General features: G+C 36.4%; 1 protein-coding gene across 1 annotated transcript in view; it reads left to right on the plus strand.

The window, feature by feature from the left end:
- The first annotated feature begins 1,822 nt into the window (after window positions 1–1,822).
- PER2 (period circadian clock 2) overlaps window positions 1,823–23,163 on the plus strand; it is a 44,894-nt gene continuing 23,553 nt past the window's right edge. Inside the window, exons 1-9 of the mRNA XM_010073509.1 lie at window positions 1,823–1,879; window positions 11,914–12,385; window positions 12,963–13,031; window positions 16,092–16,246; window positions 16,764–16,885; window positions 18,554–18,755; window positions 20,313–20,364; window positions 21,688–21,830; window positions 22,160–22,238. Of these exons, the coding sequence (XP_010071811.1) occupies window positions 12,015–12,385; window positions 12,963–13,031; window positions 16,092–16,246; window positions 16,764–16,885; window positions 18,554–18,755; window positions 20,313–20,364; window positions 21,688–21,830; window positions 22,160–22,238 (1,193 nt within the window). The 5' untranslated portion in view covers window positions 1,823–1,879; window positions 11,914–12,014. The remainder of the gene's footprint in view (window positions 1,880–11,913; window positions 12,386–12,962; window positions 13,032–16,091; window positions 16,247–16,763; window positions 16,886–18,553; window positions 18,756–20,312; window positions 20,365–21,687; window positions 21,831–22,159; window positions 22,239–23,163) is intronic.

Below are 23,163 nucleotides of genomic sequence, written 5' to 3' on the forward strand. Positions count from 1 at the left end.
TTAGATCTGGTTTCACCTATAATAAAGGTGAAATACATGACTGCACAGTGGAGTGTGATAATTTTTCCCTTTTTTCTGTGTTACTTCCTCGAATGTATCATCTTTGTTATTTTGGTCAAAAACTACATGAGTGGACATATGCAGATATTGAGAAGTTCTGACTACTGATCTCCTTCTCCAGTTCCACTCAGGAAGAGAATAGTGTTTTCTGTTTACAGAGAAAATCAAGCGTCTTTTTAAATTCACGCTTAATACAAAGAATTTGAGTTCACCTTTACGAAGGTACCTATTGTAACACTAGAAGGAAGGATGTCTAGAAATTACTGTGGGGCAGGTAAGTGAGACTGTGTTCAGCTTCTTCACAAGATGTCTTGGCATGGGCTGCATGTCTGTGCTCACTTTTTTTTTTTTTATGGCAAACACCCAGCCTGTTGGCAGTTAAACTTAGCTCTGGGCCATGGCTTATTATTCAAGGTGAAGGAATAAACTGGAGAAGGACAGTTTCTGATGGCTCTTGGGGATGATCGGTTCAGATCCACTGTGGAGACTTGAGCCCAGGTGGTGGGCTGAGCAGAAGATTACCTGAAAGGGTAAAATAAACTTTGCCTCTGGTCTGGCAGAAAAGGGCACATTTCCTGCTAGGTGATGGAGGAGTGGCTCTGAAGGTTTTTTGGAGGGGAGAAGGGGAGATTACTTTGGTACTTCGCTTATTATAGTTACAGGGAAGCAAATGATGAATTGGGAGCTTGGCCCAGGTTGGTCAGCACAGCATAGGTGAGATTGACCCTCCATGAGGTGAACTCATAAGTTCAACACTGCGCTGGTACCATGCTATTCATAGTAAATCTGCGTTGACTTTGTCCTGTTACCTCAGGCTAACTTTTTGCTGTTAGTTATCCTGCAGGGAGAATAAGCAGCTTTAAAAACAATGAAACCAGTCTAAAACTGGAAGGAAATTAAATAGTGGTGCCGTGGGTGCTTCAAGAATAGAAGTGACTGATGACATAAGCTTAGGTCCATTTACGAACCATCACTCGAAGACTGAAGGATTTATTTTTTTTCTGTTTGCCCCCCACGGGACATAGCTAAGGAAGCTTCTGTGTGGGTGTTTTTTTGGTGTGGGTTTTTTTTTTTTTTTTTTTAACAGAGATAAGTAAAATAAGTGGAAGATTTAGTAAGCTGGGAGTAGCTTTTGCTTTGAGAATGCATACTTGTATTTTGGAATATGAAACTAGTGTAGGTTTCCTTGGTTGAATTAGGTCTCTGAAGAGTTGTTAATCTGCTAAGGCTAATTTGGAACTTGTGTTTTGGTGATGAAATGTTTTAAGATTTTAATCTGTGGAAGAAGAAACCTGAATTGAATGTGTGACTGCACATTTTAGACTAGATAATACACAGAATCACAGAATCATACTCATTCTTCAGCTTGGATGCTCTCAGATGGGTGAATGATTGATTTTTAAATGCTCTGTGTTGATGTCTGTATTATCTAAACAATGTTCTAACAATAAGTGAAGATCATGGAGATGGAATTTTGGGGAGTTTCTTATGTTTGTAAAGGGAAGAGAATTCAGTGAATAGTTATTCTGTACGTTGCTCAAGGAACCAATTTAGAAGTTTGGTTAAAATCATAGTAAATATTTTCATCTTTAAAATCTCATGCATTTCCTCTCATTTTTGTATGTGTAATCTTTATAACTGTTCTTAATTTGTGGAATGTGTATTTTACATGGTTGGGCTTATATTGCATTATTAAGTGGACTTATGTTTCATAAATAATTTTTTATCTTGCTTATAAAACTTGGTGGGTTTTTTTTAATAGGAATATATTGATGACACTTTCAGATTTGGAAAGATCGTGAATAGTACATTCATTAAGGTGAGTGTCTTCTACTGTCCCCAAGGAACTGATTTATAATATCAGTTCTTTCTCAGTGAGTCTGAACTGATTTTTTTGTTATTGCTGCTTTGAATGCTTCCTTTGAGCTGTAATGTCAGAATGCTGAAAAATAAAAAGATAGTGCATTAAATTTTTCAAGACCTGTTTTACAAATCATGAAGCACATGGAAATGATGTGGCTTGTCTAAATCTTTAGGAAACTTTAGTTTAGTGTAGCATCCAGTATCAAGTGCTACGTCTGCATGGTTTGCTGTGCAGAAATTTATTAATAATTTCCAGTCTTTTGCTCTTGCAGGTGTTTTAAGAAATTTTAATGAAGAAGAAAATCCTGGCGTCTAGAAAACAAAGTAGCTAGTGTTACTCAGATAATCAGGATAATAGCTCGCGAGGAGAAAGGAAAATGTTTGCTTCTAAGCTTTGATTTAGAAAGCAGCTCTTAGCTTCTGACAGTATTTTTTAGACATTTGTGCTCTACTTTCTAACAGGCTGATACTATTCTAATCTCTGAGAAGTTGAATGCATGACATCAGAGATGCATCAAACATAAACATGCAGTGTGAGAAGCTGATGACAAAATAAGCTTATTAAAACTCAGGTGGGATGTGTGGCAGATTAAGAAATTAGAATAGATGGTCAGAATTATGGAAATATTTCGAAAATGAAGAAAAGTTGATGGTTATTGGAGCAAAAAAAAGGGAAACAGCTAAGAGTTTTAAAGCAGAATGGTGGAGGCATGTCATCTCTGATGTAAAGAAAATTTATCCAAATGGTTTTGTTATATGTGATCTGATGATGGGACAATATTGTCCCAAGACAGGAAACGGAAGGATAGTGGTTCTGGATAGTACTGTAATATTGCAATACAGGTGAAATTGTAACTGAGACTGTGAGGATTAATAGTGTAGTACTACTTATTAATTACTATACTGTAGTAATTAATACTATAGTGTCTAATTGAGTGAAAAAATATTGTTTTTCTGTTACTACAAAATGTGATATGAAAGGTCTTAAAGCTGACAATATTCTGTTTTCAATGCTGCAGGTATGACTTCAGTTCTCTACAGAAAGTGAACTTGGTTGGGATCCTGTAATACAGGTGTGTTCTCTAAAGCAGGTTGTTAATTCTTTTCTTATATTTGAAGTCTTGTATGCTTAGAATAGTTGTATCTTTGAAGGAAGTGCTGTCACAAGTTCTATATCCTTTGTATACTGGTCAAATTAGACTTCCTTCTGTGGAAAAAGACCTTGAGATGTCATACATGGATGAACTCTTTTAGTTCTTTGAAATTTGGGCATACTCAGTCACCTGTATGTTTCCTCTTGATAAATAATAAAAAATCAGAAGATTAAATTTAACCACCTCTAATTCTGCTCAAACTGATAAAATGCCTGTTTTGAATGACTTGTATTTAGTTTCAGATAAAAATCCTTTTGGTGTAGATTTATCTTGGCTTTCAGTTACATTGTAGAAAGGCTTACTATGAGAATTTAAAGTAGTTTATGAGGAGTGTTTTTTCTTAGTCTTCTTAAATGCATTAAGTAGATAAAGCCAATATGATACCAAATTAAAATTGTACATGCTGCTACTGTGAATATCCTCTTCAAACCTAGGCTTTGTTAAACCTTTTTTACTTTTTTTTATCTATGTCATGGTGGAGGTCATCAAACTGGAGAGGTGCTAGGTTGCTTCATAATTAGGCAGGCAAGACCTTGTGGTTAATTTCTTGTAGATCTTGATTAGTGAAAGCAGAAACTTAACTCCATTGAGGAAGTATAGTTTACAGGAAGATCAGTTAGTATGAGGGAATTGGAAGAGCTGTTTTTAAACCAGGATTTAACTAGTGCTGAAAGACATTCCATGTTTTCAGTGTCAAAGCTGAAAATGGTGAAATCTGCAAGTAGCTCCAGGTATGGCAATTTCTGACGCTTCTTGTCCTCAGAGATAGAGAGCTTATAATTTAAACCCTGTTTTATCAGTATATGATAGACAGAGACAAAACATTTAAAGAACTGATCTAGGTGTCCTGCTCCGGCAGGGGGATTGGACTAGATGATCTTTCGAGGTCCCTTCCAATCTCTAACATTCTGTGATTCTGTGAACCAATGTACACAGATTTATATCATAATCTGAGACTTGTTGCAAAGCCAACAGGAGTTCTACATTATGCAGAATGGAATGTTGTGAATAAATTCTTCCTTAAGTCTGGCCAGCACAAATGTACTTTTAACAGTTGGTAGACGTGCAGCATTTTAAATTAAGGCATGTTAACGTGGGCTGCCTTCCAAAATGGTTAGCTTGGGATTTGAGCAAGTTCCAAAGTTTTGTTCCAAACATTCCTTCTGCATATTCTAATAAAGCACTTATAGTGATGCAATTGTTTGCCACACAAATGTTTATCTTCTGAACTTCTGATTTTTATTCTACTGTTTCTTTGTGTTACACGGCAGTGGCATGTACCAACAGACTTAGCTTCCTAGATTTAATAGAAGAGCTTTCAGATTTTCTTTTTCCTGCAGAAATTCACAGTGTCTTTCCTGGGGAAACTGTTTTTATTAGGAAGAATAATAGTGTTGATGGACTCTGTTAGTACAGACTTCTGAATGTAAGGAGACACTTCCCCCTCCCCATGAGGGTGAGCGAGCACTGGAACAGATTGCCCAGAGAGGCTGTGGAATCTCCATCCTTGGAGATACTCAAAAGTGGACGTGCTCCTGGGCAGCCTGCTCCAGGTGACTCTGCCTGAACAGGGAGTTGGACAAGATGACCTCCAGAGATCGATTTCACCCTCAACCATTCTGTCATTCTGTGAATTGAAATTTTTTTACTGTCTAGTAAACTATTTATTGCTCATACCAAGCCTACAGCAATGTAGATGAGTTCAGATCAGTGTTAAAATGGTATTCTAACCCAACTGCTTAAGGACTTGCAGCTCCTGTTGACTGCATGGGGCATTTTGCTCTTATCTGCTGGAGAGGTTGGCCCTTCATTCTTCGTGGCTGTGTCAACCCATGCAGGCTATGTACATGCTATGCATGTACATACTATGCTAGCATAATGATAGTGAGTTGGAAGGGTGGTTTTATCTGGTGTAGAGGATTGTGTTATTTTATAACTCCATAAGACCTTAGTTTAGACCAAAAGTATTTAAAATGCAAATTTATATCCAATTTCTCTGCTGGATGACAGTTTCGTGTTTAACCAACATTTATCTGCGTAGGCATCGCATAGCTGTGAGCATCTCTCTGATATCTGTTTGAAGAGGACACTGTTGGGGGGCCCAGGTATTTCTTTTATATTTTATAGTTATAGAGGTGTCCGGACTCTGTAATGGTCAAAGAGTTCCAGTAGAAGAGGATGAGACAAGAATTAAACACATATGGGAGACTCTGGACCTAGGTACTTCGTGCATTTGATGCTAGCTGGGAGGGAGCTTGATAAACACTTTTACCAACTTTTCATAGAAAAAAACAGGTAAGAAACATGCATAATTGTTATGATTTATGTTAGTAGAACTTCCCCTCCCGCCCCCCTGGAGCTTATGCAGTAAATATATTGTTCTGTGTTTGTTTTATCTTAAGAACTGTGGTTTCAGTCCTACATATGCTCTTTCAGAACTATTTTTTGGGTATAAACTAGGAGTTGCCTTATTTGAAGCTAAAATGTTTTTAGCCTAAAACCATACTTATTCTTAAATTCAGGTTTGAGTTTCTTCACTGTGGAAACAATCTGGTTGGAAGCATCCTTGCTGTGGGTGCAAGGGCCCTGGCCTGGTGCTTATGCTGACCTCTTCCTGTATAGGTGCTGCTATAAATTCAGTGGCACTTGGAGTGCTCTAGACTGTCTTGGTCAGTTCGTCTGTTGTAAAGGGGCAGCTGTAAGCAGTGGTTAATTAGGATGACCTTTATAGAGCTATTACTAACTTTCATTTAAGTAGCAGTCCTGTGTTCAGGATTCTCTTGAACTGAAAGGTGAATCTTTATCAACAAATTGTGAAATGAATGTTGAGAATTTCAGATTTTATCAAAGCAATTGTGATATACTAGATGTTGTTGATAAAAACTTAAGTAGAAAATTTACTTATACCTCATTCCTTCTTGAGAAATAGATCAAAACTTGTTTGTGATGACTTGCAGTGAGATGAGGAATCTATTAAAAAATAAAGTTTCCTTTTTTTTATATTCAAAAAAGTCTTACAGGAAATTCTTAAGCATCTTTTGTTATTTTTACTTATAATGAAGTCTGAGAATACTGCCATCTTTCTTTTTTATTCCCACTTCCTAGAAAGTGTCCTAGTGAAGGTATTCTGTTAATTGTTCTGTCTCTTGACAGAAAAAAGTGAAGCTCTCAATGTTAATGCTGGTGAAGTTGTCCAGTTAGACAAGTAACTTCTTGGTTATTGTTTGTTTTTTAACATTTTTTTCCTAACATTTTGCTACTACCAAGCATATAATTATCGCCTAATTGCACAGGGAGAATGCATTAATTGTAGCTGTTGATTTTCAATTTTCTCTAGAATTGCATGATATGATTAAACCCCAGCTAGTTATTTGTCATACAAATGAGAAAACTTTTACTATTTTGCAAAGCAATCATCCAGAAGACATGTGGAAACTCTTCTTGTTTATAAGATCTTAAGTAAAATTGAGCCCTGACCATTAGGAATGTCTCCTATTGGTGCTAATACAGTTAAGAGTCCCCAAATATTCACATGTCTATAGTAATAAACTGTGGTGTGCCTCTTGCTTCATTTGGGAATATTGATAAGTTAATTTTACCTGCAAATTTAGACTCAAACCTTCAGATGTTGTCTTACTCAGTTCTTGAATTAAATAATTTTGACTCTGGATTTTTTACTTTTTCATTCTTTAAATGCCAGTACTAGACATGATACTTTTTTCTGTGTGAAAAGAAATCTGGAAAAATCTATTCTCTGAATGTATCCAGATCTCTGCTGAAACAAGATTTTTTGAGTTTAAATGCCATAGTTGCAAAAGAAATTTGCCTCCTTGGTGTTCTACAGCCCCTCTTAAGAGAGTTTTTCCAAAGCATAAAACCATTATTTCTTCACATGTTTGTCCATATATATTTTGGTGTTTTTTTCTGGGGACAGTAAGGTTCAGGCTGTTTCCATGGTCTTACTGCAGGACAGAGGCGCTAACGTAGCCAGTGAATAACAAGAAGACATTTTCCGCACATCTAACCTGGCGTATTAACGCCTACATTTGTTGTTAGTGCTCAGTGGAATTACGTTGTGTTTTTCTTACACTGCCTTAGGATCTTAAAGAGTTCTAGTCTTTGCCAGAGTGACTTTGAGTTTTGTTCTGTCTAGAAGAGTAGAAGGTTTTTTTTGTGAGCCAGTTGTCTTAAGATCAGGCTTAACTGGTGCCAATTTAAGATTAATAATTTTTATTTGCAGGGTCAAAATAGACAACCTCCCTTAAAAGTTTAGAAAGGTGCAGCAGAAAATAAAGAAAAAAAACCTGGCTTGATGTACTTCTCCAAGATAAAACCTAAAAGAACTCTTCCTTTGTTTCTGTGTGACTGTCTGTACTTGCTTAATGAACTTGGTATGAGATGCAATTACCTTCCTCAAACTATGTTAACAGGAGAGAGCGTCAGACTGGGAAGGCATGCTAGCTTTTACCTTTTCATTCTTGTTTGGTTATTGATTGGAAATTTATTCAAGCATGTAACTGGGATGAATAAGTGCAATTTATTGTGGCATTTTGACTGAGATTAGTTTCAACATTAATTAATCTCTCTGGGATGACTGACCCTCTGTGCTCCTGAAGTGTCTGCGTGGTGCTTGTGCATGCAGGCAGATGTTCCACTTAAGGTCTGTCTTTTTCTGAGAGTAAAGTCTAGCCAGATACATCAGTTCTTATCTAAAATTACAGGTGCAGAGCATGGTGTAGGGCAATTGCCAGTCTGTTATTTTTTTCACAGTTGCTCCAATCTCTTCTTAGAAAATGTCTCCAAATGTGTCATATATTAACATTGCTTCTTTGGGGAATCTTGGCTTTTTTATTTGTTATGCAAGCTCTTGTTTTAGAAACACTCCTGTTCCTTCTTTCCCCAGAAGCTCTTGGAAATCTATCATAATGTTTTTCTTGTTCCTTCCTATTTTTTCTTGCTGTATTCCTTACTCTGGTATGTGCCTCTAGCACTGAGGCTTTTGAGATTTTGAAACAGATGAAATCTTGTGCAAGACTGACTTTCAGTGAAATTTATCTTCCAGTCCTGCCTTAGAACACCATTTTACCTCAAAGAGTTGAGCCAATTCTTCTCAAAAGATACCTTTTTAAAAAGGTCAAACTTGTATCTTCATTACTAGGATACTTATTTTTGTTTCTGGCACCATTGTCCTTGGACTCCAAATTCTAGCCGGTGTGATGTAGTTACGTAGGAACTGCATAGTTACTAATTGCAGCCAAAGGTGGAGAAGCTGTGGTGTGTTGCTAGTTAGAGAAAGAAGTAACACAACTTAAGAATTTCCTAACACAAGTTTCTGCTAGGTGTCGAGAGGAAGAAAATTCACGTGGTATCTCCTATTTCTTTTCTGTTGGTGATTCTCTTAATTTGAACTCATTGCTTAAAATAAAAATAGTTTTTTAAACCCAGAAATCTTGACTGTCATTTATTACTCCACTCTTGTTCAAAGAGGCACAGGAAATTCCTCTAAAATTATTGGACAGCTTATATATGTATAGGGAACAATTCTCTTCCACCTCAAGGAGCACTACTTGAAGCTTCCTATGAATACCTGGCAGAAGCTGGCCTAGGTGTGAGGGAAAGAAGAGAAGAGATGAGACAATAGATGGTATTTGGAGGTGTAAAAAATGACTCATCAGTCATTTAACAGCTCAGAATTTCAAACTGTAAGGCTCTGTGTGCTAGCTAAGGCACAATTTCATTGACTCTTAAACTTCCAGAGATTACAGGAAAGACTTCGGGGAGATAATTTTCCAAGGAAAGGTTGTTCCAAAAAACATTTGTAGGCAACTCTTGAGCCTGAAAATACTACAGCATACATAGTACTCTTTGGCTTCAGAATTCAGGAGAAGAGGTTTCTCACACTTAAAGACTGAAATAGAAAGTGTTTGCATCCGGAGTAGGAAAGCTGTGGTGCAATTATTGCTCTCCCATAAATAGCACATTTTTCCTGATAAATTAGCCCAATATTACAGTAATGCACATAACTTTAGAGAATTTAGGGCTACACTGAGAGTCTGTCTTCTGGCATTTTATGCTTATGAACCTATCAATAGTGATTTATATAGTTTTCCTTAAGGGATTTATGTATAGCAGCCTAGGTTGTGGGGGCGGAGGGAGTTGAGAGCTTTTCCCCTACCTCTAAAGAAATCATGTAACATAGTTTCCTAGCAGATAGTGTTGTTTTGGTTATGGCAGTATGTTTGTGTCTTGCGTCTAAAGATCTTTAGCATTTGGTCAGGAAAAAATAGGACGAAACCCCTACCTTTAGCACAGAATACAGTATGAGGGATGTTCAATGTCACCTTAAATTCCTACATGTCAGACCTCCTTTTCAGTTGATGCTGTGGCTGTCTTCTTTCCAAAGGCTTCATTTTAATCACGACAGGGTTAGTTTGTGTAATTTTGTGCATAAGGCATTTATTTGAAGTGCACAAAATAACGTAGATGATCTCCAAGGTTACCTTCTCTGAAGGCTGAAGGTAAAAAGCCATCCCATTGCTAGTTTGCTAGACTACCTTTACTGACTGAATCCTCTGTAGAACTTGACAACCTCAGGGCCCTCTGAGAAATAGTGCAGATGACACATGAGAAACAGCTTCTTGAGAGAGTGGGTTCAGTTGTTTAACCAGACAGATACTCTTATTTCTACAACGCTTGAAGTAGTGGTAAAAGCATTTCCTGGGTGAGAATAGATTAACACATTTGTAAAATGCTTACCCTTGCAGTAACAAGAGGTTTGTCTCACGTGCTGTCCAAATAGGTATTCCCAGTGCCACCTTCTCCATTCCCTCTCCTAACCCCTTTGCCATTTTCAGTCACTCAGACAAAATGAGTTGTGGCCAGCTCTGCGTTGTTAAGAACAGGCCATGGTGCTAGCATGGGTACCGCTAACCAGTCAGGCTCATTGGGAGTGTGTGTGGGGAGAGTGGACTATATACAGGGATAAAGAACATATTCATTAAAATGTCTAGCAGACCAAGGCAGGTGAAAGTGTAAGCTCTATCTACCAGAGACTTTAAATCAGAGATGAACTATCTGATGTACTTAATCCTTGGCCACCAGCGTTGTGTGCCATTGTGAAATAATCCTAGAGTTTAATCTAAGAGTGAAAATTATTTTATTGCATGTTCCAGTTATGTATGTTCTAAGACAGAAGTGGTTTACTTAGCTCTTAACAGTTTTTTCTGGACCGAAGTGTAATTTCCTGCCTGCATACTACTGTTCAATACAACAGAATAACAGGGTGTCTGTTTAGTCTGGATTAGAGTACCTGAAGTGAATACATGCAGAAGTGAAATGTTAGTATATTTTACTCTACCCAAAGGGGTTTTTTTGTTATTACCTATAGTGAAGTACTAGTGAATAATCTTGTAAAGAAAAAAAATATTTGTATACCATACTGATAGCTTAAATTAATGTCCTTAAACTACACTTCCTCTTTCAAATGTAAACAGATATCTTGCATATTACTTTGGCCAAACGAGGAGAAGAGTAGTATTTTCTTCTGAAAAAAAAATCAAAATAAATGTAAAATGTCTGGAAAAACAGCAATTAGGAGGGTAAGAAAAGAGTTTCAATGTTTTGTTTTGGCGGGAAGGGGAACTGAATCATAGTGTGTTTTAAATGAATATTAAGGCAATGTTTTCTGTTACAGGCTTTCTAAAAAAAATACTTTTTTTTTGTGTTTAAAAGGAAGCTGCTGCAGTTGTTATTAGCAAAACTTAGTTGCAGATTTTTTCATTGACTTTGTTATTCCAATCAGAGGTTTATTAGTCAACAATTGTAATCTGGAATATTTTGAAGGAACGAAGAGGAAGGAACAAACATGGTTCTGTTGTTTTAAAAGCAACCCTTTTTTTCTTGATGATGAAGTACATTGTTTGGAGAATCTCAGTTCATGGTTTGGCAGTATTGTTGTCTCTATAGGTTGCTGAAATAGATGAGGAAATGAGTCAGATTAAGTATCTTTTTCTGCATAAAATTGAGCTGTTCTCTAGTACTTTGATGGCTCTTCAGTACTAGTCTGTTCTTCATTCGCTTCAGTGTACTGTCTGATTTTGAGCCTAGTGCATTAAAGTTTGCTTCAGAAACAGGTATTTTTTGTTTTGTTTTAAGCTTACTTTTCCAAAAAATGCAATTTTCCCCCCTGAATTAGTGATAATCAGTAGATAAAATTATTCTCAGACTTATTTGTGTGTTAGAATTTTTGAATTTTTGTTGTTGATAAATAGGCAGGTTTGTGTACACCTGTTCCTAGTGTATGTTCAGTTTACGTACCTATGTGGCTCTTACACAAAGAGAGAAATGAGGAATTAATCAAAATGGCTGAACTGATCTTAAAAGAAAAAAATTAAGACGTATTTAAAAAAAAACCAAACCCGAACAACCTTCAAACCAAGTAAGGAATCCTCTGATGTCTGAATGGAATCTTTTTATTTATCAAGGTAAACTGGAAGCCAGGGGAATGATTTCACTGAAAATAATAATAGCTGTTGTCCAAATCCAGGCAGTAAAATTATCAAGTAGGAGAATAGGAAATAAATGAATATTTAAACTTTTAAGGAGTTTTTACTCCACTTCCTCTTTTTGTGTGTGTTTTTGCTAAAAAATAAATACCTTTTCCACAATAAAATATTGTTAGGTTTACAATTATATTAACTTACACTTTTCACTGTTCAAAGGCTGAGTATATTAACCATGAATATCACTTATCACTTTCAATTTCATCAGTCAGTGAGAATTCCAGTTTGTCAGCAAAGGCAAACAAAATTATTTTTCTTCTTCCCTTCCTCCTCAGATTTGTAGGTCTCTACTTCCAAACTGAATTTGTACAGAGAGAAAATTATGAATATGGCTTGATTTGCTCTTGATCGTGAGAGTGGTTCTAATGAGTGTCAAATGGACTCTCTCAAGTTCAGGGAGTTCTACTCTAGCAGTGAGGAGCAGAACCCTGAGCAGCAACGTGGTGTCAGTGAAAACATTTCCTCATCATTCTCTTTAAAAGAGCAACAGAAAATGAGTGATTATTCTGGACTTGCAAATAATCATAGCCAGATGATTGCTGAAGATTCAGAAATTCAGACAAAGCCCGAACACCCTCAAGTTCTTCAGGAAGATATTGAAATGAGCAGTGGATCCAGTGGGAATGACTTCAGTGGAAATGACACAAATGAAAACTACTCGAGTGGGCATGATTCTCACGGCCATGAATCTGATGAAAATGGGAAAGATTCAGCAATGCTCATGGAATCTTCAGACTGTCATAAAAGGTAGTAGCTAATATTAAATAAACTTCACTTTTATTTTTGTCACTAAAGGCTTTTTCCCTTTGAATCTAATTTCTGAATAATAACTGGAGTATACAGTGTATCCTCAGATTGAATCTCAGTGTTCTAATTAGCTTGTACTCTCATATGGTGTAAATTATGTAATATATTATAATTCATAGATGTTCTCTAGTATGCTGCAAGGCCAGCTTAATTTGAATCTTTCTTCATATCATTATATATTTAATTGCCTTATTTATATATTTTCTTGTAAACCAGCTTCTGTAATTGTATATCAAAAAGTGTCAGTCTACCCTTATTTGTAAGGATGCAACTGTGCTATTTTCAGCTTTTTAATAATAGCTTTGAGTACAGAGCAAAGCTACAGTAAGAAGAATCTTCTTAGACAAATGTGTAACAGCTATAGTTTCCAATTGTTGTACCAGGCAGAAGCTTTTAAAGTTAGTGGTTTTTTGCCTAGATAGACAGTCATTAATAGGAAAATAAAAAGCTAAGATGAACTAAAAGTTGTTTGTTAGGTTTACTAATATGAACCTCTTTCTGTTTTTCCTTATTCTAGCTCAAGCTCAAATGCATTTAGTTTGATGATTGCAAACTCTGAACACAATCAGTCTAGCAGTGGATGCAGGTAAATTAATGTGCATATATTTTCAGTCATTTGCATGTATGTAATGCTAAATGCTGAAACCTAAATAGCATTGTGTTTTATTTTTTTGTTTTGTTTGGCTAAACCTGGAAGAGTACACAAGAAAGCCCATCTTTGATTCTCTTCCTGTCCATAATCAATAGCGTGTCCTATTAACCACTTGGTTGAATTAGAGCTTTTTGTTGCTGTTCCATGCAAGTTGTGCGGTAACCTTTCGAGTCATCTTACTTTATTTTTATTTGGTAGCTTAAGTCTGTAATTTTATTTTTGCGTTTCAATTTGAGTATTGCTTTAGCTCTAGTGGTTTTTTGAAGCTTTTCTTTAAATTTTCTGCTCTTCAGAATTTAATTTGAAGCCCTTTCCTGGGGACAGCCTAGTAGTGTTTTACATCAGAACTCACCCACTGAGTTGGATGTATTCTGATGTTCAGCAGCCATATTATCTGCCTCTCCTGTGTTCCATTCGCCAGGATTCAAGCCTCAAGTCTGTAAGGATAAACCAACACCAGCTGCAGGAATCCCCTCTGTATGAGCTCTGCTTCTGACCCTGATAGCCTTGAGAAACGTGGTGGCATTGAAGGCTCAAATCTGGACACTTCAGAGTGCCCTACTGTACTTGTTGGGTTTTTTTTTTTTAAAGTTAGCTTAAAAGTCAGGAGACCAAAACTTGATCCTGAGCAGATCAAGGATATCTAGCTATAGCATACTGATGTTAAGGCCTCTGTCTGCATGTACCTACCTGAAACTGTTTCTACCTGATGCAGTTCCTAGAGAAGTGGTAAATTAAAATTACACCCTTGCATCATTTGGTGCTTGATGAATTTATTTTCTGTGTCTGCCTTGCAGGCACCTGGAGATCTTGTTCCATGCTGTGTTTTCAATTGTAAATTGTGTTCTGGAGTTCATGTTGCTTAGTATGAAAGAGAGAGTGAACTAAAGGCATTTCTTGATCTTCCTTTCCGATTTATTCCATGTTCTTCACTGCAAGATTTTTGGAGGTTACTTATTACAGTTTTTGTGATACCTCTTTGTTTTAAATTTCAGTAACAGCTCTCTGCTCAGAAAGAAATAGGAATCCAGATGGTACAGTGTTTTCCCTGGTTGTCAGGCACAGTGCTAGAGGATTGCAGAACAGAATCTGATCATCTTTTGGGAACGGGGCACTGAGGGTATCTAGAGAGTGATCTTTAGAGAGAAGACTAAAATAGGCTGATAAGCTATAGATTTAGTCTTGGGTTCAATATCAGCACCAACCAACTACTTAGTTTAATATCTATAGGTACCTTTCTGGTTCACTGTCCACATAAGGGAAAATGGAAAGCTTCTGTCTTTATAGAACTTGCTTATTCTGTCCTCTGCAAGTCACACCTTCCCTGTAATTGGCTATGGTGCCTGACGCTACTGATCTTTGTAAAAACATTTTTGAGTTGTATAACTTATTTTTCAAGGAGGCCCATCTTCTGTATTTGCTGCTGCTCTAGGCCAATTTGGAAAGGTTCATTTTCTTGCAGAAGATTGTGGCTGCTCTCATGAAGCATACTCAGAGAATACAAAAACAGCAGTATGCTCGGTTATTTCATAATCTTTCTTCTTCCCTACTGCCAGAGTAGAGGGTTCTTCTATTAACAAGGCCCTGTTTGATTGCATCAGTCCAAACTGTCAGGCCACATTGTAGATGTGATTTTAATACACAGAATGAACATTATGTTTCCCAAGGGAGTACTATACTCTTTTGTCTTGCCCCTTGCCATTATTTCTCAGTACAAAATGACCACTGATTAGGTGAATGCTCTGTTTCTCATAGTACATTGTGTTGTAAGCAAGAACAATGTGTATTCTCTAGTGCAAGCCAGCTTTGTCGCTTTCCAAGGATTTTTGGTGAAATACACCCAAAACCTGTCAGATAATTTTTCTATCTGAAGAACTTTTTAAACTTCCTAGAAAAATATTAAGAAATCCTCTTGAAAATTACCTGGAAGCTGAAGCTACTTTATCGAGCACTTCAGACAGGGCAGTGCAGTTGCCAAGACTGTTGTTTCTACAGTGGTTCTTAGAGTAACTTCTTAGAGACTGCCAGCCATGACAATCAGGTGATAAGAGAAGACTTTCCTTTTGGTGGGAAGGCATTTATTTTCAGGAAGGTTTAAGAAAAGTTCTAAAATCCTCTTGGTTGTTGTGACTGATTAGCTTTTAAAATCTACTCCAATGAGAAAGACAAGGTGACTTTTAATTTTAACTGCTTCCTACCCACCTGCCACCATCTTTGTCATCTTCCCCCTCCTTTCCCTTCCCTTCTTTTCTCTTCCTTTTTGATTTTGTCAGCACCTCTTCATAATGGGGAGAGATATTGGGAAGTGAAAAGGAAAATGATAATTTTCTGATGTTGGCACTGACAATCTCTGTAGTTTGACCCTCTGCACTGAGGCAGCACTTCTGAACGTGCACCTGAGAAGTGTGAATGCAGTTTCTGTCTCCAGCCTCCTCTGATTCTTTACCCTACATATTTAGTCAAGTTTCTTTATCTTATTTAATGTATTACCATGCTTAATTGGGATACGTTGTTCCAAGGATTTCTCCATTTGTTTTGTTAACTTGATGCTCTCCCACTGCCATTCCCTTTTCAGGGACCTTTCTTATGAGAACCTGCTCGAACAGGAGGTGAAGACTTGAATGGACCTCCTGCTTCTCTCCTTTGAAGTCCATGAACATTTCTATGAGTTTGAATTTGAAAGGAACTAAGGAAAATACCACTAAAAAGGGAGGAGGGAGACTGGCAAAAAAAAAAGTTCTCTGGTGCTTGGGTATATGTACTGTTGTACATACAGAGTACATTTTACAATAAGACTTCAGGTGGTGGTAAATCTTGAATTTTAAATTATCCCAGCTGATGTAAGAATTATTGTAAGTTCTGAATGTTGATATTAAGTACTGGAAAAGTTAATGTGACTAGCTGTACAAATTTAGTGTATTTGGGCTTCTATGAGGATGGTGTGTCACTTCAAGCATTCAAGTGACATTTTGTTTTTTGTCTTTAATCTTACAGTAGTGAGCAGTCCACTAAAGCCAAAACACAAAAGGAATTGCTGAAAACGTTACAAGAGCTGAAAGCTCACCTTCCTTCTGAAAAGAGAATTAAAGGCAAATCTAGTGTCCTAACAACATTGAAATATGCCCTTAAAAGCATTAAACAAGTTAAAGGTAATCAATCAATTATGATACTACCTAGATACAACCTGGATAAAATTAAACATTTAAAATAGGAATTGAAATGTGATTGTCTGTGTAAAGCTAAGTTTATTATGTTTTAAAACCTCTCCAAACAGATGTTTTCTTGGTATTCCCATTTGGTGGCTCTGTTAGCTTGTGTTCCTTTGGGAGTGAAAGCAGCTCTCTAGATGCTTGATATTTTACTGATATTTTGTTGAGTTAGAAAATTAATTGAAAATTATTTACCATTTTATACTATTTGAACTGTCAAACATACCAAAATATATGATCACACACATATGGGTATATTAAGATGGGTAACTTTATTTAAGTTGCTGATGAAGAAGCTCTACCAAGGAAAAACTAATTTGGAGTAATACTTGGATTTCCCAACTGTCCATTCTGTGCTTATGCCAAAAAATATTTTGGCCTTTTGCTGCTTCCAGGCTGGATGTTTATTGATGAGATTTTTAATTCTGAACATAAGTTGTTTAATGTTCTCGTGTAGCCAATGAGGAGTATTACCAGTTGTTGATGATTAATGAATCCCAGCCTGCTGGACTCAACGTGTCGTCTTACACGGTGGAAGAAGTTGAGACTATAACCTCAGAATACATCATGAAAAATGCAGTGAGTATGGTGGCCTAAGGCTGTAGTGTGTACTGAAAATGTTTTTTAGAGCTGGACTTCTGAGACATGCCTTCTTTTTACAAGATTCGAGTTGGTAGCTAGGCCAATCAGCTGAAGAAGCTGTCTTTTGCCTCCCAGGGGATATTGAGTAGAAACTCTGTGCCTTTGCAGACTTTGCCAATAGCACCTCCACCTAAGCTTTTTTTTCGTCTCAGTTAGGTGGGAAATAAGTAGTATAAACTCCTTGGTCCTCTGAATTGTACATTGTGCTTAGAGACGATGGTGTGACATATCTCAGCATCCATGTGATATAATGCACTGTTGAGACATCGTTAGATTGTCTCAATAGACAATAGATCAGACATTTTAGAACACCTGCTAAAGTTGCAGAGTAACTTTCACAATTTTAGTCAAGGTGGACTGTTTCAGCTTATCCTTATCAGTAGGGATTATTTTATGTTTCACCAGTTCTTTGTGTTAGTGTGACTGAAAAGTGGTGAAAATGTTGGAATCCCTGTGTGTTGTGTCCTCTGGTGTGGTATTTGTCTAGTCTTTGCAACTGGAGTAGGCTTACCATGTGATCCAGTGATACTGTGTCTTCTCATCTAGATAAGAACAGCTAAGACAATCAATGTAGGTTTCAGCAGTAAAATCAGTAAAATTATAGTGGGTTTTTTTTTTGGTTTTTTTTGTTTGTTTTGTTTTTTTACATTTATTTTCTACATTCCTGGTGTTTTAGGGATATATTATGGAGTTTTCAAATAATAATAATTGCATCTAAGCTTAGACTGCCTTTCACTGTTTTGTTTGTTTTTTGTTTTTTTTTTTGAAGCCTCTGCCTGAATATATGAAGTTCTGAAATGAATAAAATAATGCCATGATGGGGGATGTTCCCTAGCTTGAAGTAGGTGGGGTTTGTTGTATCTATGAACAGCAAAGGTTGCCCACAAGGTGAAATAAATAGGAAGTCTAGAGTACAACTAAGAACTTCAACCAAATATGATAAACATTGTTCAATTGATCTGAAGCATCTGAGTTTGTGAAACCAGTGTTCTGACGACAGCTCTTAAGTTTGTGTATAGTGTTAGCGGATAGAGCAGTACAGGTTATGACGCAGGAAGCTCTTCTGTGTCAAGAAGAAAAAATGTGAAATGATACAAGTGGTGTGTGTGTGTGTATGGTTGTGTGGGACTTTCTTCCACCTCTCATTGTTTACCAAGTGGCTTAGAGCACTTTTTTTCATTTTTCGATGGATGAGCAAGCTAACATAAACAGCCTTTCACAAACCAGTTGAATTTCATGAATGTAAAATATGCCTGTAACAAGCACAGGGAAAATGTGCTGTTTTGTAGCTGGAAGCTCTCTAATTCTTAATTCATAGTTTCATTCTACATAGTAAAATTTTAGGCCATGATATTTGGGGCTTGTAACCTGGTAAGATAGCTAGTGTATTACTGCATAGTTCAAAAAGTGTATTGTCTATGTCTGCTTCATAAGCAGATTAATTTTATTTTATTGCTCCCTAAACAAATATGGTTTAATACCATGGCCTTAATTTTTATTTTTAATTTATTAATGCTTTTATATCTTAAGCATTTTTCTAAGAAATACATACTGGATTGAAGAATGTTTTAAACTGTCTAAATAATTTGAGCTTTCTGTTTTCAGGATATGTTTGCTGTAGCTGTTTCTTTGATCACTGGGAAAATTTTGTACATCTCTGATCAAGCTGCTTCTATTCTCCACTGTAAGAAGGGTTATTTTAAAAATGCCAAATTTGTGGAGCTCTTGGCACCTCAGGACGTCAGTGTGTTCTATACTTCTACCACCCCATACAGATTACCATCATGGAATATTTGCAATAGAGCTGGTGAGTGGTCTCAACAGTTCTCTGATGTTTCAGTCACACAAATACAGATAATTGAGCTGATTTTTAATATCCTTCATCCTTCTGCATCACTTTTTGAGGGTATAACACGGATACATTATTAGAACATCTCTGAACAATACACAGTTTTATAAATCAGCAAGGCTTTGTCTGTTGGCTAAAAGTCTTCTGAATGTCATTGTTTATTGGTTCTTGTGCCCCTTTCATCCAAATGATGAATGAAAACAAAGCAGGTATTCATGCTGAATAGTGGGTTTGCTTTCTACTTTCGATAGCAATCAAATGACCACAGTTTTTCTTTAAAATTTATTTTCTTTGGATATAAGGGGGGTAATACCTCCTTCCTTTTAAACTGGTTATGATTTGAATACTGGACACCTTGATTACAGTGTAGAAAGATGTACTTCAGCTACTGTCACTGTGCATTCACCAAGTGTAATCATGGCTCTGTTCTTTTAGCCTTAGAAAAATTATGTTAGGCATGCTAATGATGAAGGATCCAATGTCTTAGGGCACTTCATATTTGTTTGTAGAAGGATTGTTTTACTAGAATAGCTACAGCTGTTAGGAATTGAGAAATAGCTGCAAACTATTTTAACTAAACACTTGAAATTCAAGATCTGCTCTAAATGTTTGAAATTCCCATCCATTATATACTAAGTCTATTAAGTAAAAATGTGAACCATTTTTAATCTGAAAAAAACAATTAGCAATAAGTATGTACTAAGTAATGCGTGCATAAAGCAGGTTGGAAGGGACCTTGTGAGGTCTCTAATCCAACCTCTGGCTCAGAACAGGATCATGGTGAATTCTGACCGAGTGATGTTAATTACAGATATTATTCAGTTATGCATTTTTTTTCTGAAACATTTGCTGTAGTTTTGTTATGTTTGTGTATAGCTTCAAATCTCAAAAATGTGGTAAGTGGAATTACATACACTATCCCATGTATCAGCTGCCGCAGAATGTAATATCCAGAAGTACTGCACACAGGCCTTTGAAAGACCAGAGCTTGCCTTGAAAATCAGTTTCTGACTACTCTAGAGAAGGAGGGAAATATGCTTAAAAAGTGAGAGGAAGCTTTCATGTTGTGGGGTTTGTTTTGTTTTGTTTTCTTTTCTTTTCTTTTGAGGGAGGCTAGCAGTAAGTGGATTTGATGATCTAGCTGCCCTAGTGCCTTTCTACGAAAAAGGTCAAAGTTTGGAGTTCCAGATAATCAAATTTTTGGTCAACACTATAAAGTACAGTGAAAAAGCTGATCGAGTCAACAGCTCAAACTAGGGAACTGCTGAGATATGTTTTTGGTAGAAGGCTTAAAAAGCAAGCAGCTGTGATTCCCACACCAGCCTCACAATCTGGGTGGTATTCAGATTTAGTTGCTTAAGAAGTACATTGTTTAGGAAATACATACAGAGACTTCAGGGAACATAAACATTTTAAAGAATTCAGCCTATATCGCTTAAGGAAGAATTCTTGGTTTAAATATCATAATATCATAGTAATATGTAACTTGTTATGCAATCTGTTTAATATTTCCAGAGTCTTCCACCCAGGACTGCATGGAAGAGAAATCTTTTTTCTGTCGCATCAGGTAAGACAACAGTATTATAAAGCTTAGGGTTATATTATGAAACCATGCATTACAAAAGTATTTGGCTTTTATAAGAACTATATGGTATGTAAGTTTCTTACTTTTCCATAATGTGAACATAAGGCAAAACCATATGCGTGTCCTATAGTTGATTAACTCCTAGAAGCTCCAGAGAAAACTGCAAAGTGATTTCAGGAAGTTGCATCTTAGAGGTTGATCAGTGTGAATATTGCCTTTGAACATAAAGGAAGCTGATATGGAAAGTCTTCAGTTCATGTTAATTGAACTGTTCTGTTGAGCACCTGCTACAGACTCTCTTTCATTCCAAAAGACTAATGTCTAATATTAAATTTATCTCAGGTGTCCCATAGAGAGAGATACATGAGGGTAACGACTTTTCTCTTTTGCAGTTACTAGATGACACAGCTCCTTTGGGTTTGCTGCCTGCCCCCTCTCCCTTTAGTTGCTTTTATTTAGGAAATGCTGGCAACTTACTCCATGTTCTTTCTTGTGCAATTTGATTTCTTAACTGCTTGTTGCATCTCTGGTAGCATTTCCGTAAAAAAAATTGTGGATCCTATTGCTTAATTACTTCTAGAGTAAATAAATACTTATCGTTAAGGTACAAGTAAACTTTAAACAAAATACAGACAGTGCACTGCTCCAGAGCGTTGGGTTGGATGTACTGTAAAAGTGCTGCTAGTATTATTGTAGATTTTTGTATCCAACTAATATTGGTTCCAAAAGCTTTAGTTTTATAAAGCTGTGCTGTTACAAACTTATTACAACTGAATTTTTTTTTATCACTGTGTAAATGGTTGTTTTTTTCATTACTGTGCTTTAGATTCTTACTAAGTAAATAACTGTTATTATAGGTAAGAATTTCTGAGTCTTTGTTCTTTTTAGATAGGGATAAATATTCAGTAAAAGAAGGTCTTTATGTTAACTGAGAAGATGTAGTAGTCTTCATCCCTCTGAAGGGTATAATGTCACAGATTAAGATTATTGGCTCAACAAAATAACTTAATCTGTCATAGGAGATGCATTTTTCTTTTTTCATCAATTTCCATTTAAAGCAATTGTTCTTTTTATTTCAGGAAGTAGAGAGGATTCTTTGTTGCCGTTGGTATGCAAAGGATGCCATTAGAATTAGCTTCTCTGCCACAAAAAAAAAAAAAAAAATTCAGAAAGTTACATTCTTGGGTGCTATTTTAGGAGCTACCATACAGTCCTTGTGTCATGAGGAAATTACAATAAATAAATGAAAGCTTTGTTTAGCACAAGATGTATCTGTTGAAATAATTAACTCTGTTTAATTACTAGTGCGGGAAAGGAGCGTGAAAATGAGATTTGCTATCACCCGTTTCGGATGACTCCTTATCTTATCAAAGTGCAAGATCCAGAAATAGCAGAGGACCAGCTTTGCTGTGTGTTGCTTGCAGAAAAAGTACATTCTGGTTATGAAGGTAAGCCTCTGAGTGCACAAAGACTAGTTTAGTTTCCTGAAAGTAAGAACTGTTCTATGTTCTGCCATGGGAATTTCCATGTGGTGTAGCACAGATGAATTTCAGCCTAAGAAACCCAACTATGAGTTACTGTCGGTGATCTCCAGTTTTAAATGAAAGATAATTGGTTCTGCTCTCTGCCTTTGTTGAGAAGCTGAGCTAGTAAGCTGTTTTCCTATATGCTCTTAGACAGACTTTTAGACTTTACTCAGTATTCAATAGAAATGTGTAGCCTGAAGTATTTTATATATGCAAAAAACCCACTTATTAATCTTTTATTTTTCTCTCAGCACCTAGAATTCCTCCTGACAAAAGAATTTTTACAACTACGCACACACCAACCTGTTTGTTCCAGGATGTAGATGAAAGGTAACTTGCAAAAAAATATTCTTTTTCAATTTACTGACAAGCTATCCAGTATCTTTACAGGAATTTTTAGGATTTAGTTAAGATGTCTGGGGGGAGTTAAAAAATTATGTAACTACTAAACAGTGTTTAACCCCCAATTTTCAAAAAGCATCAAAACATGTTACACTGTGGTATTTAAGTGGAAAACTGTTTGCCTGGTAACAACTTGTACTTTAATTTTCCTTCTATCTGAGGCAAATCTGGACATAAATTCAATGAATGAAACCCACGGTCAGGAAAATTCCTGTGTTAATGGTCATTACCTGTATGAGACGTTTTAGTTTAGTTTTGTTTTTTTTTAAGTTTGATCCAAATAATAACAATATGCTGCTGTCACTTTCTGCTGACCCAGATACAACTAGAGGTGTGTCTTTTAAATACAACATTAGATCTTAAAAAAAAAGAAAAAAAAAAATCTGTTCTCAGTTGAAACTCCAGTCTTCATAGTTCTTGCTGTTGTCTGTATACAAAAACTGGTCAAATTCTGCTGTCTGAAGACTTCACATTGCTTTGACAATCATGGAAGCTGATTAGAGTAAGTATTAATGTTTCAGAATAGAACCAAATATGCTGCCTGTGATCTTAAGGCATACACAGAGGCTCAGGAACTAAGGTGTAAATCAAGGTTTCCTTTAGTCTTCTGGATTGCTTTTGCCTGGGGCCTTTCAAAGGATGTTTAGGTGATAGAAATGTGAAGTCAGTGAACAGAACGGAAGATACTCCTTCAGAGTTAGGAGCATACTTGGCTGAGGAGGAAATAATAATCTCAACAAGCTTTAAGGACGGGGATGCACTTTGGAATATCACAGTGTTTTGAAGACTTGACTTGACTTGTTCCTGTGTTGAAAACACAGGCTACCTTTCCCCTTTATTTCTTTTCCTCTTC

The sequence above is a fragment of the Pterocles gutturalis genome, unplaced genomic scaffold, assembly GCF_000699245.1.
Source record: "Pterocles gutturalis isolate BGI_N339 unplaced genomic scaffold, ASM69924v1 scaffold19477, whole genome shotgun sequence".
In the NCBI taxonomy this organism is placed as follows: Eukaryota; Metazoa; Chordata; class Aves; order Pterocliformes; family Pteroclidae; genus Pterocles; species Pterocles gutturalis.